This window comes from Rosa chinensis, chromosome 3 (assembly GCF_002994745.2).
Source record: "Rosa chinensis cultivar Old Blush chromosome 3, RchiOBHm-V2, whole genome shotgun sequence".
Taxonomy (NCBI): Eukaryota; Viridiplantae; Streptophyta; class Magnoliopsida; order Rosales; family Rosaceae; genus Rosa; species Rosa chinensis.
The window spans coordinates 646,281-671,779 of record NC_037090.1 but is presented as its reverse complement, the minus strand read 5'-3'; the positions used below and the strand labels follow the sequence as shown (position 1 = coordinate 671,779).

At 39.4% G+C, this 25,499-nt stretch overlaps 2 protein-coding genes across 4 annotated transcripts; one reads left to right on the top strand and one right to left on the bottom strand.

The window, feature by feature from the left end:
• Positions 1-649: 649 nt before the first annotated feature.
• LOC112191371 (sterol 3-beta-glucosyltransferase UGT80A2) lies at positions 650-8,390 on the top strand. 3 transcript variants are annotated; one of them, XM_024330693.2, is made up of 14 exons: positions 654-963; positions 1,046-1,242; positions 1,363-1,596; positions 2,475-2,586; positions 3,483-3,653; positions 4,151-4,214; positions 4,562-4,619; positions 4,728-4,905; positions 5,671-5,801; positions 6,371-6,473; positions 6,561-6,637; positions 7,197-7,244; positions 7,334-7,483; positions 7,869-8,388. In XM_024330693.2, exons 1-14 carry the CDS (start codon positions 843-845, stop codon positions 8,040-8,042), a joined length of 1,818 nt encoding a protein of 605 aa, XP_024186461.1. In that variant the 5' UTR covers positions 654-842; the 3' UTR covers positions 8,043-8,388. The 3 variants fall into 3 exon arrangements, 2 of the variants coding, with proteins under 2 accessions (XP_040373222.1, XP_024186461.1); XR_002932937.2 differs by lacking the exon at positions 6,561-6,637 and having other exon boundaries at positions 650-963; positions 7,869-8,010; XM_040517288.1 differs by lacking the exon at positions 3,483-3,653 and having other exon boundaries at positions 652-963; positions 7,869-8,390.
• A 5,485-nt stretch (positions 8,391-13,875) lies between these two features.
• On the bottom strand, positions 13,876-14,484 carry LOC112192419 (NDR1/HIN1-like protein 3). Its single transcript, XM_024332155.1, has one exon. It carries the CDS (start codon positions 14,482-14,484, stop codon positions 13,876-13,878), a length of 609 nt encoding a protein of 202 aa, XP_024187923.1.
• Positions 14,485-25,499: the final 11,015 nt, after the last annotated feature.

Sequence of the window (25,499 nt, the reverse complement as noted above, 5' to 3'; positions counted from 1 at the left end):
GTCCTGTTGGAAGTGTGAACAAGCTGCCATATGGAACAGCAGGAAAAGGAAGAAAAAAGGATGGAGAACAAGAAAAGATAAAGAGCAAAAAGACCAACCTGATGCCGAGGTTGTTAGCTGCTGATGAACCTGAAACAAGCACTAACTCTAACCCTAAGGGGAAAGAGCAAGTGCTTGCTTAAGGTATAAAATTTCAAGACACTCTTAACATCAAGACTTCTCAAGTGGGAGTGATTTCTATATACTTTCTAAGATGTTTCTAGTTGATATGTGTACCACAATTGAGTGCTGGCAGTTTAGACCAGATGAATTGATTTTGCCTTAGGAAGTGAGATTATTTCTTACTTATTTTGTTGACTTGTTGTTTCAGCGAGCGACCATTTTAGCTTTAATGAGTTTAGAAGTGACTTAGATAGGATACCCGGTTAAATTCCGACTCTTCTTATGTAAGTTCTGTTAGACTCTGGCCTGTTTTTCATGACTTTGATATTTAATAAAATCAAATCCTTTTAAAAAAAAAAAAAGTAAATGTTTAAATGAACTCTTTAATGGAACGACCTTTTAAAATTCGAAAAATCATAATAATCTGCGCTGGGCGGTTTCATCCGTTATAAACCGGACCCGAGAAATCCTCGTGGGTCGGTTACATTTTTTTTGGCGCCCTCTCTACGGGAAAGCGTGTCCTTACAACATCGCAAGCTCCACGTGACCCTCCTCCTCCTCCTCCTCCCTCTCTTTTCTCTTTTTCGCTTTTTACGAAGTTAGGACATCGCGATACCTAACTTTCCTATCAGGCATTATATCCAATCCCTCACCTCGGGAATCCCCCCACTCCCAAATCCATGGCCACCGAGCCTCCCGCCGACCACCGCCGTGCCGATTCCGGCAGCTCCGACACTTCCGTCTATTACGACGCACACCTCGACGCTAGCGACGCCAATGGCAGCAGCAGCTCCTCTTCAGGTTTCCTCGCCTTTTCGATTCCTCACTCCAATGTTTAGCGTAATCAGTATTTTGATTCTGTGAGGAAATGTGGATTACGTAGGGTTTACAGAGAGGCATGTGCCAGTAGAAGCCTCCGGAGAATTGTCGAATGCCGGAAACGGTTCCGGAAACTATACCGGAACCTCATCGGGTTCGAGTTCCGGTCAGCTTGATACAGGCCCGAAATTGAATCAGAGTCAGTCATTAGCTCTATATCTAACCAGACTCTTCGACGAAAAAATCCCTTTCAGAAAAAAGGTACTCAATCCTTCTTCTTCTTCTTCTTCTTCTTCGTTTATTGTTTCATTCTGCAAATATGTGCATTTTTAGGTCGAGGAGCTTGAAATTTGTAGGATTTTTGTTCTTGAACTTGTGCAGCTTAAGCATATAAAACGAGTGGCAACAGTTACGGATAACGGGACTGTGCAATTCGACGTTCCGGGAGATGTTAAACCGCATTTACTGGATTTTGGAACCGGAGTTGTTTATGATGAAGAGAGTTCCGGTGCATCGGAAAATGTGCCTGATATACCTCCACTGCAAATTGTAATGCTGATTGTTGGTACGCGAGGAGATGTTCAGCCATTTGTTGCTATTGGAAAAAAATTGCAGGTTATTTAGGCTTTCTCAGTTAAATTTTATATGATTTTGTGTCTACTTTCTTTAGGAATTGTTGACTTCCGTGGTAATATGTTGGTGGTCTCGTGCTGGCTACTCTTGATTAGGTTGAGTAATGACATGCAGATTCAATTGGAATTAGCTACTGTTTGTGTTTTTGAAGTTCAGTAGCTTTTCTGAATTATTGCTAGGATTGTGTCTGTACATTATTGTAATAACTGTTGGATGACATTGAACATCCTGAAAGCAAAATCTAACTTCAATATCCTGGAGGATCCTCTTTAAAGAACACTGCATGCGCCCATCCAACCGATATGGCAACATGTGTTTTTTAATTTTATCTCTTTGTAGAAAAAAGTGAATTTATATAACTGGATAATTAATTACAAAAATTGTATAGGATACCTCGCAAAAGATTCCGGAGGACGACTGTTTTCTGAATGATTGATGCTTGATTACCATGAGTGCTCTGTCTTTCATCTCTCTAATTTGCTCTAAATCTCTCTCTTTCTTTCTCTCTCTCTACCTTATCTCCTTATCTTTGTTCATTCTCTTCCTGTGCATTGCAGTTTTTAAACCATCTGATGGTTTTGGTACTTAGCTGTTGCTTAGGTGATATAATTACGCCCCTGAATCGTTAAACTTGGGTGTTCACTATTAAAAAAGGCTGTTTTGGAAATTGATTACATGATTTATTAGTTATTTTCAATTCATCTTTATGTCAACTGTATAAATGTGAGTACTTGAGAAATTTTATTTATATGGAATTGAATTTCACAGGCCAGGAATGAGAATATATAAAGAGAGCTGTCTTGGTCGTGATATCTGAGAATCTTATCTGTGAAATGATGGTATGTTGCTCAACTTTGCAGGAATATGGCCATAGGGTTAGGCTAGCAACTCATGCAAATTTCAAAGATTTTGTCCTTACTGCTGGGTTGGAGTTCTTTCCTTTAGGTGGAGATCCGAAAGTTCTTGCTGAATGTAAGTGAATATTTTTTGAACTTTTTTCTTTTTGGATATCCTGCTTACATGATGAGTCTTTTTTTTTTTTTTTCCGGTAATTTTGGTGATTGATAGATTCTTATTTTCTTTTTAATGAGGGACAAGGTATTTACCAACTACCTCGTTTGATCTATCAGACTTATTCATAGCATATCAAGTATTAACTTTTGCATTTCTTGTTCTGCTTTATTGAGTAATTCTGGATGTATTTTGGTGCCGGAAAATACACTTGGATATGTTAGAATTGAAGATTCATGCTTATTTGCCTGTATGTTCCTTCAAGAACACACAAATGTGCACCTAACTGTCTCAAAAGGTTTCAATCAATAGAGTCAGCGATGGGGGTGTTCATGCTAGAATTGGTTGTGAGATTGAACCACATATGTATAGAAGAATCTCAGTTTGCACCTTTTGTAAGTTTCTCGTTGAAGTATTTTTTTACTAATCACCTTCCTTCCTGCTCACCTCTGAAATGGATATGCTCACCTCTGAAATGGATATCTACTTCACTATCCAAATTCCAAGAGCTGTCTTGGTAGTCTCTAACATAATTCTGAAAATTGCTGAGGATGACAAGCTTCACACATATGAATCTGTTAATGAAATATCCAATGATGGCATTCCTGGGATTTTGAATTCTCCAGTGAGCCACATGATACGAATTCTTGATAAATAAAACTCAATGTTACAAATCTACTGGGATTTTGGGAATATGTCATTCTTTATTGGATGCTTAAAGTTTTTGTACTTAAAAAATTGCATTGGCTTGATGCTTGTCCTTCTGTATCAATATTGAAAGGTTCTTTGTTCAGCTCCTTACACTTGTTTTTGGTAAATATAAGCTTTAACAATAGCTTTATATTATATATTTACAGATATGGTCAAGAACAAAGGTTTCTTGCCATCGGGACCTTCGGAAGTATCTATTCAGCGACAGCAAATGAAAGAAATAATATTTTCTTTACTTCCTGCGTGCAAGGAACCTGATCCTGATACCAAAGTCCCGTTTAAAGCAGATGCAATAATTGCCAACCCACCAGCATATGGTTAGATTTCGTCATCTTATTTATTTATTTAATTACTTCTTGTTTTTTCAAGAAAAGTAAGAGCTAATGCTATTTGTGGTTACTATAACCACTGAAATAATTGACCTTTTCTTCACATATTGGTATTTTGCAAGTCAATTTGACATATTGGTTCCCTGGAAATGAACTAAAACCTTCTTAGTGTGAGATCTGAGTAATATACAGTGGATCAAGGGAAAAAGATGGTAACAAACTGGAATTTAAATCAAAATTTGTACGTATATCTATGAACTATACTCTGCCAGAAATTATAGTGCTTTTGTTCTCTTCAAGTTACGACCTTTCCTTTGGAACCAAACTCCCTTGCTTGGCTAATTAGCTGATGTCTTGAGCTTCTTTAAAAGGCTTCATGCTTATGTTCTATTGGAAAATAATAATAACCAAAAGATCTGTTATTTTTATTTTATGTGGTTTGAAATTATTTTGTGGACTCTTAACCTTTGCAACTGGTGGTCCAGGGCACTCTCATGTTGCTGAGGCACTAAAAGTACCGATTCATATCTTTTTTACAATGCCATGGACGTAAGTATTTCTAATTAATTTTTATCTTGTTATTGCTTTAGACTTTCTGTGTCCATTGTTTGTTTTGGTGCTATGTGTTTCTCAAAAACACATAATGGATACCAGTATAGGGAATGTTCATCACATATATAGCTTTTCTAAAGTTTGGTAAATTTTTTAAATTTTATTCTTTATCCCTTCTCATTTTCAACGGGACGTTTTAGGATTAAATACTCAAATAAGTGCCTCATCCTAAAAAAGGATCATTTTCCTGATTCTTTCATGACTCCATGTTCGTTTGTAGCTTCCTATCTTCCATATCAAAGTTGTATATTATATTTCTTGATAGTATGCTTACTCTTTCTTAGGCCTACCAGTGAATTCCCTCATCCTCTATCCCGTGTCAAGCAACATATTGGATATAGAGTGAGTCTCATATCAAACTTAAATATCTTACTGATTTTGATTTGCATTGGTGCCTTTGTTGGCCAGTTCTTTATTTTGCTGTTGAACAATTTTTTCTTTTCTTTCCAGCTATCATATCAAATAGTCGATGCATTAATTTGGCTAGGAATTCGAGACATGATAAATGAGTTTAGGAAGAAAATGCTGAAGCTGAGACGTACCACATATTTAAGTGGATACTATAGTACTCCTCCTGACGTTCCCTATGGGTATATATGGAGTCCTCATCTTGTTCCCAAACCTAAAGGTCATATTTAAATCTCTTTCATTCAGATGAAAACTTTATATGAATTGACATGATATAAGGTCATGGGGTTACTGGTACAATAAGTTGACTGATAAATGGCATACAGAGATTAAGTTTGAGGTTTTGTTTTCATATAGCGTCACAGTTTTCTTCAATGCATTGCCCAGTAGATACTGAGGGACTAACAATTGCTAATATCTATTGAATTGTCAATGTTTTGTTCCTCATCATTCCATGAGTTAAAGATCAGCCCGACTGTTCATATGTTCTGTTTTCCTTTTGGTAACCTAATTTGGCCATTATGAGTAGACTCCATAATCAGTGTCTACTAGATCTCTCCTCTAGCTTCTGAATGTACAAGCTAACGTCATTATATTGAAAATATCAAAGAGAGTCATAATTTGATGTAATATTGAGAAAGAGTGCAATAATATATCTTCTGCCATTGCTCAGATTCTTGGTTAGACTTTAAATCTGAAGATACATGACTTTCTAGGGTAGATATATGCCACCTTGACCAACTAAGAAGACCCTCGGTTAGAGGGAGCAGGGAGGATAGAAGTATGACTGGACTTAAACATACAAATACAACGCAAGAAACAGGATAGAAAACGACTGTAGTTTCTGGTGAAATGAACACTATCACTATCCTAATATCTTGAGCGGTTGTTATCTTTCTTGCTTATGAAAGAAATACTAAATAGAGTGCATTATCTTTCTTGCTGATGATTTTCTAACGTTTTCTAGTTTTTACTTGATTGGCAGATTGGGGTCCTAAGATTGATGTCGTTGGGTTTTGTTTTCTTGACCTTGCTTCAAATTATGAACCTCCTGATTCACTTGTGAAGTGGCTTGGAGCTGGTGAACAGCCTGTCTATGTTGGATTCGGTAGCCTTGTATGTTTCCTCGCAGCTTTTTCACACACACACGCACGCGCACACACACGCACACCAATTCCAGTTATATTCCAAGCAGCTACCTTTTGTCCTCCTTATCCTCAAATAAGTACTTGTTCCTTCTCAACCAAACAATTAACATAAAAGCCTCACCTCTTCAGAGTGACTGCCTTCATGTTTGTACTACTTACAGGTTTTGGGGGTCTATTCATAATAACTGACAAACACACACCAATTCCAGTTATATTCCAAGTGGCTACCTTTTGTCCTCCTTATCCCCAAATAAGTACTTGTTCCTTCTCAACCAAACAATTAACATAAAAGCCTCACTTCTTCAGAGTGACTGCCTTCATGTTTGTACTACTGACAGGTTTTGGGGGTCTATTCATAATAACTGACAAATTGACCCTCTGTTTAATTTTTAAATATCTATTTTATTTAACTGAGGTGTGTCTGATGAGTATGCTTGTGTATTGCATACTAAAGGTTACTAAGCTGAACATTTCATTGGAGTGGTAAATTGGCTCGCTACATGCTAATGTTTTTTCTTTTATTGTGCATTGTATCAGCCTCTTCAAGAACCAGAGAAGATGACCAATATTATTCTTCAAGCTCTGGAAATTACTGGACAGAGAGGCATTATCAACAAAGGCTGGGGTGGCCTTGGTAATTGTAAGTCTTGATTCTTAAGATTACTTTCGAGCATAGTGTATATGCATGCTTATCTGGACATGAAACAATTTATTTTTCTCTTCTCAGCGGTAGAACCAAATGATTCTGTGTACTTAGTGGACAATTGCCCCCATGATTGGCTCTTCCTACGATGCTCTGCCGTGGTAAATTCTTTATGTTATTAGTTCATTTTGGTTTAGTTCAGATTTTGCTGCCCTCGTGCTTACTAAATTCATGACAGCTCCGTGGTATATTTGTTTCAGTGACATGATCTTTAATTCAAATCTGACAATAGAAAAAGTCTTGAACATTTCATTTGAAGCATGTAGCAGCAGGTGCATGTTGTAATGATAAATTGATGTAGTAATAATAAATTCATGTGGGCCATAGCAGTCTACTTGTTTTATAGCAATATACTTGTTCCTAAAGTGTTATAGTTTTGTCGCTTTGGATATATTAGTGCCAATAATAAAAAAACGTGAACCATATCAGCTACTGGTGAAAAACAATAAGTGGAATTGTAATAAGAAATATCTGAAGGAATCTTATTGTGGTAGACACCAAATCAAAAAATGCTAAATTGTAGTTGAATAAAAAGTGGTTTGTGTTGGAGGTACTGTTATGAGCACCAAAGAGTCAAAAGTCAAGAGGATCCGAGTTCTTGCTTCAACATCTCTTGAGCAAATATCAGGTTTCTCACTGGATATATGGAATTCTTTCCAGGTACATCATGGAGGTGCTGGGACAACTGCTGCCGGTTTGAAAGCTGCGGTAACGTAACTGCTTATGCCATTCTTTGCAATCTGACATTTTTTGAATGATTCAGCGGCTTACTTTGGTCATCTTCTGTCTTCTTTTAGTGTCCAACTACGATTGTGCCATTCTTTGGAGACCAGCCATTTTGGGGTGAGAGGGTGCATGCGAGAGGAGTAGGTCCTGCACCAATCCCAGCTGATGAGTTCTCACTTGAAAAATTGGTTGATGCCATACGGTTCATGTTAGATCCAAAGGTATTTGCCATTTTCTTTACAATCCATCCTATAGACTTTATCATTTCCGACGGGTGTGAGTTTCACATACGCAGCACATTGATTAAACTGAAATTTGATGTTTATTTGCATTATTGCATATCATTTTAACATGCAAATTCTTACATCTGTGGTGGCAAAAACTCAAAACTTGCAATCTTTTGGAAACACTACTGACCATTGTGAACATTTAATGCCCGGTGTTATAGCAAACGTGAATTACTTTTTCTAATGCAAGTACTGTTCCCATACATTAGATAATCATTTATTGTTAGTAAATTATCAAAAGAAAGTAATAGTCTCAAATACTCTAGTTTTTTTTTCTGTCTTTAGACGCCTACTCTGAATACATTTGAATTTCATGCAGGTTAAAGAGCGTGCTGTTGAAATTGCCAAAGCAATGGAGAATGAGGATGGGGTCGCCGGAGCAGTGAAGGCTTTTCATAAGCACTTTCCTCGCAATAAAGCTCAATATGAGTCATTGCCGGCTCGAAAAGGGCATTTTTCTATCAGGCGGTGTTTTGGCTACTCCTATTCATGATCTTATGCATCAATAATTTGGCTGGTCTTGATTCCATTCGCCGATTCCTTGGCCGCGCAAAATTCCTCATTGTGTTCTTCCCGTCATGGCGTGGTATGCAGTGAAATCATCAAAATCAACACTTAAGTGTAGTCTCTTAAGTCAAATCATTATTATTTTTTTGGGTCAAATTGTGAGTTTCCTTATCCGAATTGAGGGTTCCATGCACAGTACTCTCGTGTCCCGAATATGTAATCTATGAAAAGCATTGGTTGTTGAATGTAATCCAACTTCGAATTGGCATGAAGAGGAACCATTTAAATGGATTAGCTGATTAGAAATTAAACTCTTGTCTATACGATATTAGTTTATACCCAACCCAACAATAGGAAACCTATTTACATTCCCATTCTGAATCAAATATTATTCACAACTCAATAATTAGTGTACGACCGTTATCAATATGAACTTGTACTGCAGTACCCTGCTCTTCGGCCTCTGCAGAAGCCCCCAAAAGAATCAAAACCAACACTACAGCCAATATAACCAAGTGGAACTCCAGTAAACAAAGAAAAACAAAATGGAAGTATAGCTCAACATCAAAGTGATCTTCATAGCACATGGCAGATCGAGCTCCTCTGTTATTCTTGTAACCACTGATCAAGGGAACTACCAAGTAACATGTCATCTTGGACTTATCTTCCCAACTCGGCCGAATCAACCTAGCCATAGCTGACGCAGTGGCTTGGTACTTGTTTTGACGATAGAGCTCATCAACAATATCGTAATCAGCTCCATCGTCGCGATGCTTAAGCTTGCAAAGATCCTCAATCCCATCAAAAATCATCACTTGTTGTCCTTTCAACGGCAGTGTCATTTCAGTTATGTTCCTCTTCCCTTGGTAAAAAGAGCTCAAATTCGCCATGCCAAACCTCTGCTTCTTATAATAAGCCAGCATTTGAACTTTGTCGTGGTAGATGCCGTAGTTTTCGTTTGGGTTTCCGACTGCGATGTTGAGATTAAGCTTGTAGTGAAGAATATTGGCACTGAAATTGTTGGTGGCGGTCGGGGTACTGAAGTTGAACTCGGCAAGCGAAGCATGAGTAATGTCAGAATTAGCAATGTAGGGTCGTGTGAAGAGGATAATCATGAGAGCAGCAAAAACACAGAGAACGATGAGCGTGAGGAGGCTGAGGATGCCCTCGAGTTCAAGAAGGAAGCCATTCGCATTGTTACAGTCGGCGTCCTTAGCCATGGCTGAGATAATGACAATGCTTGAGAAAAGAGAAAATGGAGATTAATCGAAGAATAATTCAAAACTACTTGGCCAACAGAATGGGCCTAGCTATATATAAACAGAACAACCCGCTCACACTAGGAAGAACAGTCCTAGCTTAGCTATAGGTAGTCTTTATAGAAACAAATGCTTACCTAGAGCCAGTGGGAAAGAAGGTGATCACTGAGCTTAATTCCCTTCAGAAAAAAGGAAAAGACTTTCCTATTTCAATCGGGAAACCTACTAATTCCCATCAGAAATGGGAATAATCGAGAAGTATCATAAGTGCATACAAACCCACCAATCTCCTCAATCCATTTCATCGATATGGCGTCTACCAAGACCGTCACTCTGAAAACTACTTCAAAATCGAGAACCCAAAACAACCAACGGCGGCAACTCTCCAAAACCGCCTGAAGCATCGACACCAAGTGCATCTGCAACCCCAAAACGACGCCGGAACACCGGCCACTTTCGCGGTGGTGGCCGAGATTGAAGTCACAAAGATACAGGGACTGGCGGGTGGGTTAATCGCAAAAGGTGATGTTTGTGATCGTAGAAGGACGTGTAGTTTGGTGGCTGCTTTGGACAGAAAAAAGAGTGTGTGATGAGCTGAAGAATAGTAGGAATTCTTCTTTTGTAATTAAGCTTCATGAACCGTGAATGAAAAAAGTATATATTGCTGCTACATTTTTTCCTCATTTTCAAGTTTAGTTTCAATGAACCCTTAATGGATCAATCTTTCGGTCTAGGAAGTTTTTGGAATATCGTAAACAATTTGAAAGAATGTGAGTGTAAGACAAAAGTCAAACATATATTTGAAAAGATAGATAGCTAGTGATACATATATTCAATAATATCCGGTGAAACATATTATAAAAATAAACGGAACTCTCTAATCCAGAATTTAAAAACCTCCAAGGATGTTCATGGAGCTTATATGTACCATGGTTTGAAGTTTGAACCAAGCTATTTCTTGTGGTATTGATATGCTGGAAATTGAATTTGACTCGGCTCTTTTGGTCAAACTTGTTCTTGACAGTGATATTAAGTAGCACCTTTGGGGCTCTCTGCTTTCGTCTTGCAGAACCTTGCTTGGAAGATTTAATTATTATATACGTTTCTTTTAAGCATATACGTACAGAGAGTGCCATATGGCGGTTGACTGCTTAGCCAAAAACAGTATCAACCACGCTATGGAGTGATTGAATTTGCTGACCTTCATTCCCATGCTTTGCAGCCTTACTTGGAAGATTTGAATTCTGTTGGTAGATTTCGGAAGATTTTTTAATGGTTCTGGTTTTCTCTCTCTTTTTGTTGGCCTTTTAGGTCTTTTTTTTAAATTTTTTAATTTTTTATTTTTAAAATAAAGGTTCATTGCATTAGATGACCAGCTAAAATGCCAGAGTCTGCATACACTTAAAGATAGAAAAAAATGGCAGGATAACAACCAATCTCCTATCTAAGGACTAGTTTGGGATTGCTGTGACTTAAAAAAAAAACAGTTACTGCTATATTGTGAGAATAATCAGCTATGAATTAAAACAGTTTTGTGTTTGGTAAATAATATTTTTAAAAGTGCTGTCAGTACATAAAACAAATGCAGAGCGTGTTTTGATCCACAACAGCTTCTAAAAGCAACCTCTTGGCTGCTTCTAAAATCTACTGCCAGTGAAGTATAACTTTCAATTAAAGCTGTTTTTTATTTATTTACCAAACACAATAAAATCTAAAATTTTGAATAGAAGCTGCTTTTCTTTTTTTTTAAAGCAAAGCAATCCCAAACATGGCCTAAGTACTGTAAACTCATTACAAGTCAATTTAAGCCCCCTTGTTCACCCAAAAAAAAAAAAAACTCCAAAAGTGTAAGAATAATGCATCATACATTCTCCAAACCGTAGTATTCTTTTTTATTGATACAGTTCCATAAAATGGGGTTGTTCCGGGGTACTATCTAACAGGCACCAGAACCATTAAAAAATCTTCCAAAATCTACTAACAGAATTCAAATCTTCCAAGTAAGGCTGCAAACAACAAATTCAATCACTCCATAGAGTGATTGATACTGTTTTTGGTTAAGAAGTCAACCACCATATGGCAATCTCTGTATGTGTGTGTGTGTGTGCGAGCACGCGCTTAAAAGAAACATATATAATAATTAAATCTTCCAAGTAAGGTTCTCCAACAAGAAAGTAGAGAGCCCCAAAAGGTGCAAATTAGTATCACCGCCAAGAACAAGTTTGACCAAAAGAGTCCAGTTAGATTCAATTTCCAACATATCAATACCACAAAAAATAGCTTGGTTCAAACTGTTTGAACCCAAAATAAATATTTTTCCCGACAAGGGAGACTCGAAGAAAACCGGGCCAATTTCCGTGGCCCAACCTATTTATTTCCTATAAGTTCGGAATATATTATTTAAAGTATACAAAAAGCCTACTTGGAGGCTAAGCAATCTTGAGGCGAATCATGATATTTCTTGATTTACTATTAATTATCATATATTTGGTAATTAATGGTGGCTTATGTAGCCCATGCAATTAATGTGCAATGGCACATATAGGAACATGCAATCAAGGAAGGTATATATATAATCTTATTATATGTATGTATAGTTGCCCTTGCATGTTAGGTCCAACGGTGGGCCAATTGAGGAAGAAGCCAAGATTCCCATGCAATTAAGGGAGACGTGCAAGAGTGGACTCCTATTGATTTGGGGATGTATATATCATGCATGGTGAGACAATTAAGGACTATATATATAGTGGGCCACCATCATTTGCTACCAATCATATGCAAGCGAGCAGGTCTGCTATGCGATTAAGGTTTCATGAAGGTGGAGCAGATGGAAGGATATAATTATCTTTAATTATGTCATTCCTTATTCCTTCAGTACCATATAACGTGCATATCCAAGAGTCAATCTTTGAGGCAATTACGTTGTCTGGAAGAAGATCGCATCCAAGATGTTGGTTCAAGAGGCAATTAATCCTTGCCTACATTCTAGCGGCGATAGAGGCAGATAATTATTAAGAGCAACTCCAACAGCTTCCCTATAATTTCTGTATAATAAGGAAGCAAAAGTCAAAGCTTTAGCATCTTTTTCTTCTCCAACTCCAACAGATTCTCTATTTTACAGCAATCTCTAAAATCTCTATATTCTTCCTTAAATTTTAGAGTTTGCTGTAAATATAGGGAATTTGGTTTTCTCTTTCCTCACTTTCTCTAAAATAGAGATAATTATAGGGAATCTGTTGGAGCAAAATAGGCTAATTTTTCCCTAAAGTAGAGAAAAATCAAAATATGGAGAAGCTGTTGGAGTTGCTCTAATTATCGCCTACGATAATATCAAAACTATTAAGAGTTTTGATTTGATTCAAGGCCAATAACTGTGGCCTAAAATATAGTATTTCATTCATATTTGGAAAGAGAATCTGCAGCAGCCTATATATAGAGGCTAAAGACGATACAGAAAAGGACCTCTCTCGAATCAATCAATCCCAGCGATTACAAAGCCTCCCCGGAGCAAACTCTCAACCTTGTTGAAACCCGGTGACCGCCAGCCAGTCCTAGTCTCCTCGCGAGCCGACTGTCAGCCTCACCAGATCAACCCGGCGACCGTACTTCCAGTCCCAGTCTCCCCAGGAGCCGACTGCTAGCACAACCGCCACTGTTACTTCCAGCGAAGCAAGGGTAACGCCCTCGCAACCCAGCGAAGCTAAAGTCACGCTTTAGCAAACCCGTGCTTCTCTCAACTTCCCAGTGATTGCTCTGCTCAACCTACAACGTTGAGTATCGATTCGGTGAACGCAAGAGACCACAACCAAAGCCCTTACCCAGTAAGGCAAAAAAGTCCTTTCCCGAAAGGCAAGAAAAGAACCCTGTGACGAGGTTGGTGCTCTCCTCGTCCACAACGCTTGAAGAAGAAGTCAGGTCACGGGACTACCCCAACGACTGCACCCCGCGGTGCTGGCACGCCTGCGCAACCACTCGCTCAAAAGAGACTGTTTGCACACCAGTTGGTTTTGGAGCCAAACACAAACTTCAAACCATAGTATGTATAAGCTCCACGAACATCTTTGGAGGTTTTTAACTTATATAATTTGTTCTAGAGGTTTTTCATTCCAAGTTCATTTTGTTATAAAAAAATTACATACAGTCCGCACATATTTTCTTATTAATTACTGTCAAATTGCTTTAGTAATCCATTCTACCCCTAAAATCAAATAACATAAATAATTCAGATAAGCACTGACTAGAGTTATCATATATAATGATATAAACAGTTCGGCCATAAACTTGGAAGATGCCTATATAGTTGACGAAGATTGATAAAAAAAAAAACAAATAAAGCAATTTTAGCTACCTAGCTGGGTTCATATAAAGATCCAGCATGACTATTATCTCTGCAATACATAATCCGGACTTTTCTTTCTTCCAAACAAAATTAACTAAAGCTTCATCTGCGATGTCTATCGATGAAAAAAAAAAAAAAAACAAAAAAGGATTGAGCACTTCTTGCCACCCTGAATATGAATTTAATGCTCGATCCATTATATCACCAGGTCATTTAAGCACCTACACTAACTTACGCCAGCTATAGCGAAAACCAAAATCAACGGTTCTTGGCGCGCACTCGGTAGTATTGAAAGCATCAACAGATTTTGATCCATTGTTCAAAGGAACCTTCAATTCACATGTGTACATATGTATACTGCTTTGCCAATTGTCCCTCTTCTTGGAGATGGACTTGTACCACTTTGGAAGATAGAGCTTGACGACAATGTCGTAGTAATTCCCTTTTCCCGACCCAGTTGCATCGTCAGTACTATCACCCCGATGCATTTTCAACGACGGCGTCAGAAGAGTCGTATTATTTTCGAGTTGGTGAAAGTCGGCGACACTCGCTATAGCAGAGGTTTTGTTGCTGTAACCAGCGATGACTATAGAGTCGTCGTAATAGATGTGGAAATACTTGTTGGGGTTTTCAAGGGTGATATTGAGGGCCAGATCAAGGGTGGTGTAGTTGAGGGAGGCATCAGTTACGTGTATCTTTAAGGGACCTGGTGGGGTGCGGAGTTGTTCAGCCCTTACAATCGAGTATGTAGTGCAAGCGATGATCAGCGCGGTTACGGTTATTACAAAGCATGAGATCGAACTGCAGATGCACATGCCTGATGGACCCATTTATCAATGAACTTAGAACTCTTAGCTAGCTTCTTCTCTGATCAATCTAGAGGATGCAGTCACTCTATGAGACAGTGAATCTGACTTATTGCTTGTGGTAATTGATGGAGCAGAGAGCTTAAGTCCCTTGTATATATACACAAACACGAACTATGAACCTCCCATAAAGTATTCCTAACCTTAATCCTAATCCTAATCCAACAATTTCAAAAGCTTCCCGATTCATGTTTCAATAGGAAAGGTTTATTCCTTAATGCAATAGGCCTGCAATTGTGAACATGTGTGATTCCTATATGTTGTAGGCATTTAAACAGAACTTACCATACTCTCTCGATTCCACAAACGTATGACAAGTTGTTGAACCAAAGAATTAACACTGACAAGTCCCAATATTTCTTATAAGAACTAGAGCTAAATCTTTCTATTCTCGATCTGATTACTTATTCTACAAGTAATATGACTAATTAGTGTTAGAGACGAAAAATCGCACATTAATTGGAAAAGTGACAAATAAAATATAACTTATAAGTGGGTGGCTTTTACCCAATTGTACTGAGGCATTTTGTGATTAAAACCCAACACCTAACAGGTGGTTAAGTTGGGACAGTATCGGTATAATGGTGGGCCACGGGCCACGCTTGTCCTGTTTAATATGGTATCAGAGCGGGTCTCTCTCCAATTGCGTCTCCAATGGAATACCAATCCCATGACTCACGCTAACAATTAGTGGTTGTAATGGATACAAGAATTAACCCACGCTCTTCGACCTCATCAAGAGCAAATTTTCTGCAAGGGTGTTCATGATGGGTCTTCGAATCAGTTGACGTTAAGAAGTTAGTCCTCCAGGACTCTGGTAAGAGCGAGCTCTGGTAAGAGCGAGGTTCTCATGGAGAAAAGAATGGCGTTTCTTTTGGATCATCTTTCTACCGAATTGCTATGCACGAATTTAGTATTATAGTTGCAAAACGTATACTGCTATTCATAACGAACTATGCACACCTCAAGCCTATGGCGACAAAGAATGGCAGGGAGGGCTGCAACCTCTATATCTCTCTATAGTTGGCTGTGCCGAACCGGCTTTCTCTTTCTATTATTATGACTTGTGAGGAAGCGGCCGGATTACCTTTCTCACGAGTCACGGCTACAACTTTAGGTGTCCGTTACTATATCAAGTTATCAACCACAATCTTGCCTGCGAATTGTGGCCTGTTTGGTGTTCTAAATTAAATAACTAACATTGTGTTGACTGTTGAGGTCATGGTCAAGAATAAGAAAAAAGTCAAAAACAATCATATGTCTAAAACTTAATTTCTTAAAGCATGCGACACATTTCAAATCTAATGGAATATTCGAAGCTGGAGAACATGTTTACAAACTTAAAAACTATATAAAATGTTTAAAGCGACCGGCCATAAACTCAGAGATACTTGTGAATTGCATGAAGATTGGAAATTGGAAAAAAAGAAAGAAGCAATTCCAGGTACGATAGAGAGACCGGGGGTGTAGCCGAGATTGAAGTTACAAAGATATAGAGACCGGAGGGTGATACGGATCCATCTCTGGTTCTCTCATCCAGAATTCAAAAACCTCCAAAGATGTAAGAATTGTTGGAGAGGAAAGATCCCACATTGGAAAAGTGACAAATAAAATATAACTTATAAGTGGGTGGATCTCACCCAATTGTACCGAGACCTTTTGTGATTAAAACCCAACACTTATCGGGTGGTTAAGTTGGGACAGTATATGTACAATGGTGGACCACAGGCCACGCTTGTCGCTGTTTAACAAGAATAATGCATCATAAATTCTCCAAACAATAGTATTCTCTTTTATTGATACAGTTACATAATGGTTTTTTGGGGTTTACTTATATATATATATATATATATATATATAATTTGTTACAATCTGAAAGCACTGATCTAGAGTTATCACATATAATGATATACACGTATAGTTTGGCCAAAAACTTGGGAGGTACAGATTGAAAAAAAAAAAATATATATATATATATATATAAAATAATGCATTTCTAGCTAGGTTTAAATAAAGATCGAGAATGACTATTATGTCTGCAATACAAAATCCGAAATTTTTTTCTTTTTCTTCCAAACTGTTGTAGAGAATTGGATAAAAATGTATTGTATTCATCTCACCATGAGGTTTATATAGGGTTACATCATGTATACAAAAGGTAATACATAATAACTATACCAATCAATCGCACATTACAAGTATGTCAATCGCATACATTACGAGTCTGTCAATCGCATACATTAAGCAATACATATTGCATGAATAGTCATTATCATTCACAACACTCCCCCTTGGATATTTCATGTCAATAGTGTTGCCTTTGCTATGCGCTTCTAAGTTGCCTTGTCAAAAACCTTGACAAGTAATAAAAACCTTGTGGGAAAAAACAACCTTGGTCGAAAGAGAAAAAAGAGCACAACACGTGTGAATGTGGAGTAGCGACATCCTTCCACACTCCCCTTGTGCCGCTCAAACTTGGTGATGACGTTTTGATCGTTACCTCACTAAAAACTTTGCCAGGTAACAAAAACCCTGTGGGACAAAAATAACCCTAGTCGAAGGGCAAAAAAAGCACAACACGTCCTTCACTCTTTGAGATCGAACATGTAGACATCATAGCCCCCCTGATGTCAAGGTCTCCCCCAGATTTCTACAATTATGGGAGTTCAGATAACTTTCTTAATCTGATGCTCTTCATATGTTTCTCGAAGGTGGATTTAGGTAACGACTTGGTAAACAAGTCCGCTACATTATCCTCTGAACGGATTTGATTCACTTCAATATTTAGAAGTGTTTGTTGTTACTGATTGTAAAAGAACTTAGGCGATATATGCTTGGTGTTGTCGCCCTTGATGAAACCTAATTTCATTTGCTCAATACAAGCTGCATTTTCTTCATAAATGCATGTACGTTCATCTGTGGTAGACTTCAAACCACAAGTTCCTCGAATGTGTCTAACTACAGACCTTAGCCATATGCATTCTTGCACGGCTTCATGTAGAGCAATAATCTCTGTATGATTTGAGGAAGTAGCAACAAGGGTCTTCTTTGTAGACCTCCAAGATATTGCAGTGCTTCCCATGGTAAATATATAACCCGTTTGGGAGCGACCTTTGTGAGGGTCAGAGAGATACCTGCATCAGCAAAATCCATCAAGACATCGTTGTCATTTTGATGGAAGGGAGGAGGAGCACGGAAGGTGGCATTTTTCCTTGTGGAGTCTGATCCCACACTTCCGTTATTTCTTTTCTCTTTGTAGGGATAGAACAGGCCCATATCAATCGTACCTCTCAAGTATCGAAAAATTGTCTTTATGCCAATCCAATGGCGACGTGTTGGAGCAGAACTGTGTCAAGCTAACAAGTTCACTGCAAATGAGATGTCCGGTCTTGTGCATTGAGTTAAGTACAATAATGAGCCTATTGCACTTAGATAGGGCACTTCAGCTTCTAATAAGTCTTCGTCCTTATCCCTTGGATGAAACTGATCTTTTTCAGGCTGAAGACTACGACCGATCATGGGAGTACTCACAGGTTTTGCTTTATCTTCATTAAAGCGCCTTAATAATTTTTTAGTACATGCTGACTGCCAAACTGACAAGGTAATGGAACATTATAACGTCTATTACAGGAGAATATGTCTCATCGTAGTCGATTCCAGAGTGTTGTGAGAAACCTTGCGCCACAAGGCCGACTTTGTATCCAACAACCTCATTTTTCTCATTACGCTTTCTAACAAAGACCCATTTATGGTCAACAAGCTTTATACTTGGGGTTGTCAGCGTTATAGGCCCAAATACATGTCTCTTTGTTAGTGAATCCAATTCAACCTGGATCGCATCTTTCCATTTAGGCCAGTCTGCTCTTCGTTGACATTCTTCTACGGAGCGAGGTTCAATATCATCCTGTTCTATAATTCCTTGAGCAATACAATATGCAAACACACCATCAAGAATAATAGAATCTCGATTCAACGTCTCATGTACACTAGTGTAAATAGGGCTGGGTTCGGTACGGTATCGGGCCTTCAAGTCTAAAACCACCTATCGTACCAGAGCTTATTGGTACACAAAATGAAGTACCATTACCGGTACCAAGACTTCGGTTACCAACTTCTCGGTATCGGTTGGTTGGGCCTCCAACTGAGTTTAAGATTGGGCCACGATCTGGCCAGCGCCCAAGAATTGAGCCTGCTAGGCAAGGCAAGCCCAGATCTTGTAGAGTCAACCTCAACCCGACACCACCACCACCACTGCCATCCCTCCACCACCACCCAGATTGCGCCGACTCCACTGCCATCCCTCCACCACCGCCCAGATCGCCCCGACTCCCCCAAACTGAAGGTCGAGATCCGTTTCAATCTCCTCTGACCCCAAACCAGCAACCAAGTTCCAAATCCCAACCCCTCTAGGTCTGCAAGATCCGAAACCCCACCCCTCAGCGCCCCTAAACTCTCCTTCCTCCTCCCATCTACCATTGTCGCCACGGCCAGAGCCAGTCAGACGACAGCGGGAGTGACATCAACAAAGTTTGAGGGCTGATGAGCTTGGATTCGAGAGAGAGACTGAGGTGAAAGAAGCACTTTACAAGTTGCTATTTGTCAAGAAGAAAAAGATAAGAATCAGAAGGGATGGCAAAGAAGAAGAAGAAGAGACAAAAGAGACGGGAAAAGAAAGAAAAAGAAGAAAGAAGAAAGAAGAAAGAAGAAAGAAGAAAGAAGAAAGAAGAAAGAAGAAAGAAGAAAGAGAAGAGAGAAGAGAGAAGAGAGAAGAGAGAAGAGTCGTCCAAAAAGAAGAGAGAAGAATAAAAAACTAAAAAGAAGAAGATAAGAAGAGAGACAGAAGAGACGGGGAAAGAAAGAAAAAGAAGAAAGAAGAAAGAAGAAAGAGAAGAGAGAAGAAGAGTCCAAAAGAAGAAGACCGAAGAATAAAAAATTAAAAAAATATGAGTATGATACATGTATTCGGTACGGTACGGTATACCATGTATATGTGAAAATTGAAACCATTACCGTACCGTGTATGTGGAGTCGGTACGGTTGTACCGTATCAAGACTTTGGTTACCAAGTTTTCGGCTACCAATTCACTTGGCTCGGCTCGGATGACGTTGGTACGGTTTGGTTCGGGAGATTTGCCAGCCCTAAGTGTAATTCATGGAGATCTCCCTATTATCTGGAATTGGTTCTAACATTGGAGAGTCCCCCAATGATGTCTCTTGGACATAAGCATAATCCGGAATATCTTCATGAGACGGGTTATTTATGTCGATGATTAATGAATCTTTCTGTGCCAAACTCGCTTTCTTTCTCGGGCGAGAATCCATCGAACCTTTGGGCCTCCCACGTTTCCTTGCTGGGAGCCCGGCCTGAGCTACATTGCCATCACCATTAGTGGTGGAGGCACCATGCCCAATACCCCTAGGGGTGGCGCCATGTCTATGATTTTTAGGGACATCAATCCTTGCAGGCACGTTTGCAGCAGGTATATGTGATCTTGCCACTTTAACGATATCAGAAAACGCATCAAGCATAGGGTCTGCTACGTTATGAAGATCGAGAATTCTCCGCACTTCAATTTCGGACTGTGCGGTTCGGGAATCAAGATAAGACAAAGTGGGGACAGACCACGACAATTCCTGTCATTCCTGTTGAACATTATTGTACCTATCTCCCCCTAACGACGGGAAGACTGTCTCATCAAAGTGACAATCCGCAAATCTAGCGGTAAATAGATCGTCTGTCAAGGGTTCTAAGTAGCAGATAATGGTTGGAGAGTCATATCCAACATAAATGCCTAATCGTCTTTGATGACTCATTTTGGTACGCTGTGGCGGCGCAATTGGCACATAAACTGTACACCAAAATATGCGTAAGTGTGAGACATTAGGATCATATCCAGTAACCATTTGGGACGCAGAAAATGGTTGAGTGGCATTAGGCCTCAGACGAATGAACATAGCCCCAAGCAGAAACTGGGAGATTGGTGCGCATAATCAATGCTCTAGCGACCATTTGAAGTCTTTTAATGGCAGCTTCTGCGAGACCATTTTGGGGTGAACATGAGGAACATGGTGTTCAACCTCAATCCCAATGGACATACAATAGTCATCAAACGTTTTTGATGTAAACTCTCTAGCATTGTCAGGACGAATTGACTTAATGAGATGATCAGGGTGGTGAGCCCTTAATTTAATGATTTGTGCTAGGAGTTTAGCAAATGCAGCGTTTCATGTGGACAATAGCATGACATATAACCATCGTGTCGATGCATCAACCAACACCATAAAATATCTAAATGGTCCGCAAGTTGGTTGAATAGGTCCACAAATATCACCTTGGATTCTTTGTAAGAATGGAACATTTTCTTTAGTGTCCTTTGCATAGGATGGTCTCGATCCTAATTTTGCTAAAGAGCAAGCTTTGCAAAACAAAAGATGGCCTTTAAAAGCAACCAGGGAAGTATCCGGTTGAGCCACGAAGTCACAATTGACTTTAGAAGTAGAAAAAGGAACCAAGGAGGTATTGGTGGCGTCAATACCACTTTTGAGCCGCAGGGGTAGGGGCGCCAGCCCTACCTTGGATTGAATTTTAGTTATGACTTCTTTTCGTTTTGAAAAATGGATGTCCGTGTGAAGTTTTTAATATATGGATCATCATATCACGACCTGGGTGTCCCAAACGGTTATGCCAAAACCTATATATGTCAGAATCCCATAAGTCATCTCTCATGACATGGTTGGATTCAATAATTCGAATAGTGGTTGCATACAACCCACTAGAGCGACACATAAGTTTCTCTAATACTCGTTTATGTCCGTAGTTATTAGAGGTGATGCAAAGGAACTATTGTCCATTCTCACAATGTGTTTCCACATGAAAACCATTGACTCTTATATCTTTAAAACTCAATAGGGTCCTTCCAGCCCTAGGAGCATATAGATCTTCGGTGACATTAATACTTGTGCCATTTGGCAACATAAATTCAGCTGGTCCTCGACCATGAATCAATTTTGATGGTCTAGCCATCGTAGTCACAGAAGATCGACTAGGTGACATCCATAGAAATAGTTGCCTATGTCGTAATATAGTATGTGTTGTGCCACTATCAATAAGGCATTCCAACTCTCCAGGAAACATATTGAAAAATAATAAAGTTCGGAATTAAAACATGTCAATGACATCGAATAATAATACGATACTTTATTAATAAAGATAGCCAATGATTACATCAAAGGTCCCAAAAAGTCTAATCTAAAATAAAATCAAAATAAGACACATTGCAGTCCAATCGAATATGACCAGGAAAGTAGAGAGAGATGTTGGTGGAGTGAGGCTCTCTTAAGTACCATTAATCTCAATGACTTTCCGAGACATCATATATCATTGGGTGCACCACATAAGAAAGAGTTTAATACAATTGTCATTTATTGACTAAGGCATATTGCCATTAAAAAAATTCTTGGAAAATAAAAGGACTATTCTAATCAAAGTCTGCAGTATCCTTATGCACTTCATCTTCAGCTTTGAAGTCCTCTATGGTGAGATGGATGTCTCCACCATTTTCTTCTTCTTCTTTTGCAAGGTACACTTCTTGCTCCCTCAGGTCCCTGTATGCCCTGTATCCTGAGCTAGTTGCTCACTTACCTTGCATTGCTTGAACCAATACTCACTTGATCCACATCGATGACACATGTCATTGTGGTTGCCTCTCTTTAATTGAGGTGCACGTTGTGGGCGTTTCCTAGGAGGGTTGGCGCCACCACCACGACCCATGGCGCTTCCACCATGAGCCATGACGCCACCACCACCACCACATCTCCCACGTGTGGCATTGCCACCATGTGTATTCGCACCAAACCTGCGGTTTCCTTCCTTGTTAAGGTGGTTATATGGACCCATACGTCCCTCATATCCCTTATTATTAGGGTTCCGCTCCTTGTGCCCTCTTTTGGGTGCATTATAATTCGCCTCATGAACGCTCTTAGTTCTAATGGGCCTTGAATTATAATTCCTCACGAGTATGTTATCATGTTTCTCAACTACAGATATGAGATTGATAAGCTGATGAAACCTCGTGATCCATCTAGCATTGACTTCAGTGCCGTATTGCTTTGATACCACAATGGCTGAAACGGGGAAGGTGGAGAGAGTTTTCTCAATTAGCTCTTGCTCTGTGACAGGTTGTCCACAAAACCTCAACATGGACTGTAGGCGAAGAGCTTCTGAATTATGTTCAGCAACAGACTTGAAATCAGCAAAGCGCAGATTGTTCCATTGAAGCTTCAAGTCAGGGAAGAGGGAATCGTGGACATTGCCAAAGCGCTCTTCTAGCGCTACCCATAGCTCTCTTACATCCTTGATCGACATATACTCCAATCTGAGTGCCTTGTCCATATGGCGTCGCATTAAGATAACTGCTTGAGCATGTTTTGTAGATGTTCGCACGAACACACGATCCGGGTTAGGTGCCTGGATTATGGGTAATATTCCCCTTGAAGTGAGGTGGTTCTCAACATCAGTTACCCAACTGTGGTAATCCGAGCATGTTGAGTCAAGCATGGGAAAGTCGAGTCTAGGTTCATTCGACATCCTGAAAATAAGTGTTTGGCTCCAATTTTGTTGCAGCTGGTCAACAGTCTATTTTCTGCGCGGGCGTGCCAACACCGTTCGGGTGCGGTCGTCGGGGGTGTCCCTTGACCTGACTTCTTTCAAGTTGTGGACGAGGAGAGCACCAACCTCGTCGTGGGATTCTTTGTGCCTCGTGGCGAGGACTTTTGCTGATCTTCTTGCGTCACCAAATCGATACTCGATGTTGTAGATCGAGCAGAGCGAGAACCACTGGGAAATGAGGAGAACTTGCTAAAGCGTGACTTTAGCTTGGCTGGGTTGCTAGGGCGTTACCCTTGCTTGGCTGGTTCTGTAACCGTTGTGGTCGCGGTACTACCGTCGGCTCCCGAGGAGACTAGGACCGAAGTACGTTGACAGAGCATTTGGTGGCACTGAAAGTCGGCTTCTGGGAAGACTAGGACTAAAAGTGTGATCACCGGTAAGAGAAAGAGAAGGAGAGGAGTTGCTCTTAGAGAGGTTTGCTCTAGAGAGAACTTAGATCATCTTAGAGATGTTTTGATGTTGTGAATGTGTTGGTGTTTTTTTGTCGTGGTACTACAATCGACTCCCGAGGAGACTAGGATCGAAGCACGTTGACAGAGGGTTTGGTGGCACTGAAAGTCGGCTTCTAAGAAGACTAGGACTTAGAGTGTGATCACCGATAAGAGAAAGAGAATGAGAGGAGTTTCTCTTAAAGAGGTTGCTCTAGAGAGAACTTAGATCATCTTAGAGATGTTTGTTGTTGAATGAATTGGTTGATTTTCTTTGTTCTCTTAGCCTCTATATATAGGCTAACAAGCAACACTATTTGGCCTTTAAACAAATCATGATGGGTTAGGTTTGAGCACTTAAAACACTAATGGAATGTTAGGTTTAAGCACTTAAACACTAATGGAATGTTAGGTTTAAGCACTTAAACACTAATGGATTTGTTAGGTGAGAGCGCTTTCTGCTCCTTTTTTGCTGCAACTATATCTCTACCAAGAAATCAAAATGGGCTTTTGACTTCTTCATATCAAATGATCCAAAATGAGTGTAGATCATTGTGACAAATTTTCAGAGCTTTCTTCCATGTGGTTGGGCCGGAAATGCTGCTGGACCTCTTACAGGTCCAGTTTTCCAGTTTTGCTTATGCAGAAAATTGGACTGATTGTTTGAAGGCTTTCCACTAAAATCTAGCTCTGGCACTCTTCATAAGAAATGATCCTTAGGATGTCTAGAATGAATCTGGAAATTTCAGCTCATTTCGATTTCATTTGGTTAGTCTGCCACCCCTCCTTCCTTGTCTAGCTCGGTTTCTCCTAGCCGAAGTAGGAAAATGTGCTAAAGTCCAATTTTCATACTTCCATAGTAGGCTTTATTTAGCCTCTAAATATATATTTCAAGCTTGTCGACAATATATAGCTTGAGCCACTGATATTGGCTCAATTTCTCCAACACGTGCCTTGTCAGGCCAAAATGTTTATTTTGGGTCCAAACAATAAGAAAAGAAGATATATTAGTTTCAGAGCTAAACTTAAACGAAAACTAAAATAATAAGATTTCCGAGCTATGCTACCAAGAAAACAATTTCTAAGAATCTCTTTTGGATTATACCAAATAATAATGTTTTAATATGGTCACAATTTAATGTTTACGGATGCTTTTAGTCCGAGCATTATGAACATTCTTAGTTCATACGAACACTCTTAGTTCTTTAAGCGTGAATCCCCATAATTTCGCTTTATTAAATAATCGAATCCATGTTTATGTATTGAAAATCCTGCAGAAAATAAAGGAATTTAAAAGACAAGAAAGCATGAATTTTAATCTTTAAAACTTACTTGTTGAAATTCGGAGCAGATTCGCTTCTGAACAACTCTGATCCCAATTTGAATGGTGTACAGATCTCAAAACGACTCAAATAGGGCTGAAATTTGGAGGATTTTGATCTGAGGTCTCGATCAAGATGTTTCGGGGCGTGCAAACAGGCTGATGAATGAAGAACAACTTTGATGAATGAAGGATTTTGATCTGAGGTCTCGATCAAGATGTTTCGGGGCGTGCAAACAGGCTGATCTGCACAGGAACGAGCGTGCTGCTGTGCTGCAGGGGCAGTAGGCGTGTGACGATGCTGCAGGGGCATTAGGAGGCACACGGGTGCTCAAGGGCTGCAGGAGCAACACACGGTATGGCTAGCAAGGGTTAGGAGCTTGTGGCAGTTTTTGGTGAAAGAAATTTCGGGCTATGGCTTGATTTAGAGTATCGTGCTGATAACGTGTTATAGAGAATTGGATAAAAATGTATTGTATTCATCTCACCATGAGGTTTATATAGAGTTACATCATGTATACAAAAGGCAATACATAATAGCTATACTAATCAATCGCACATT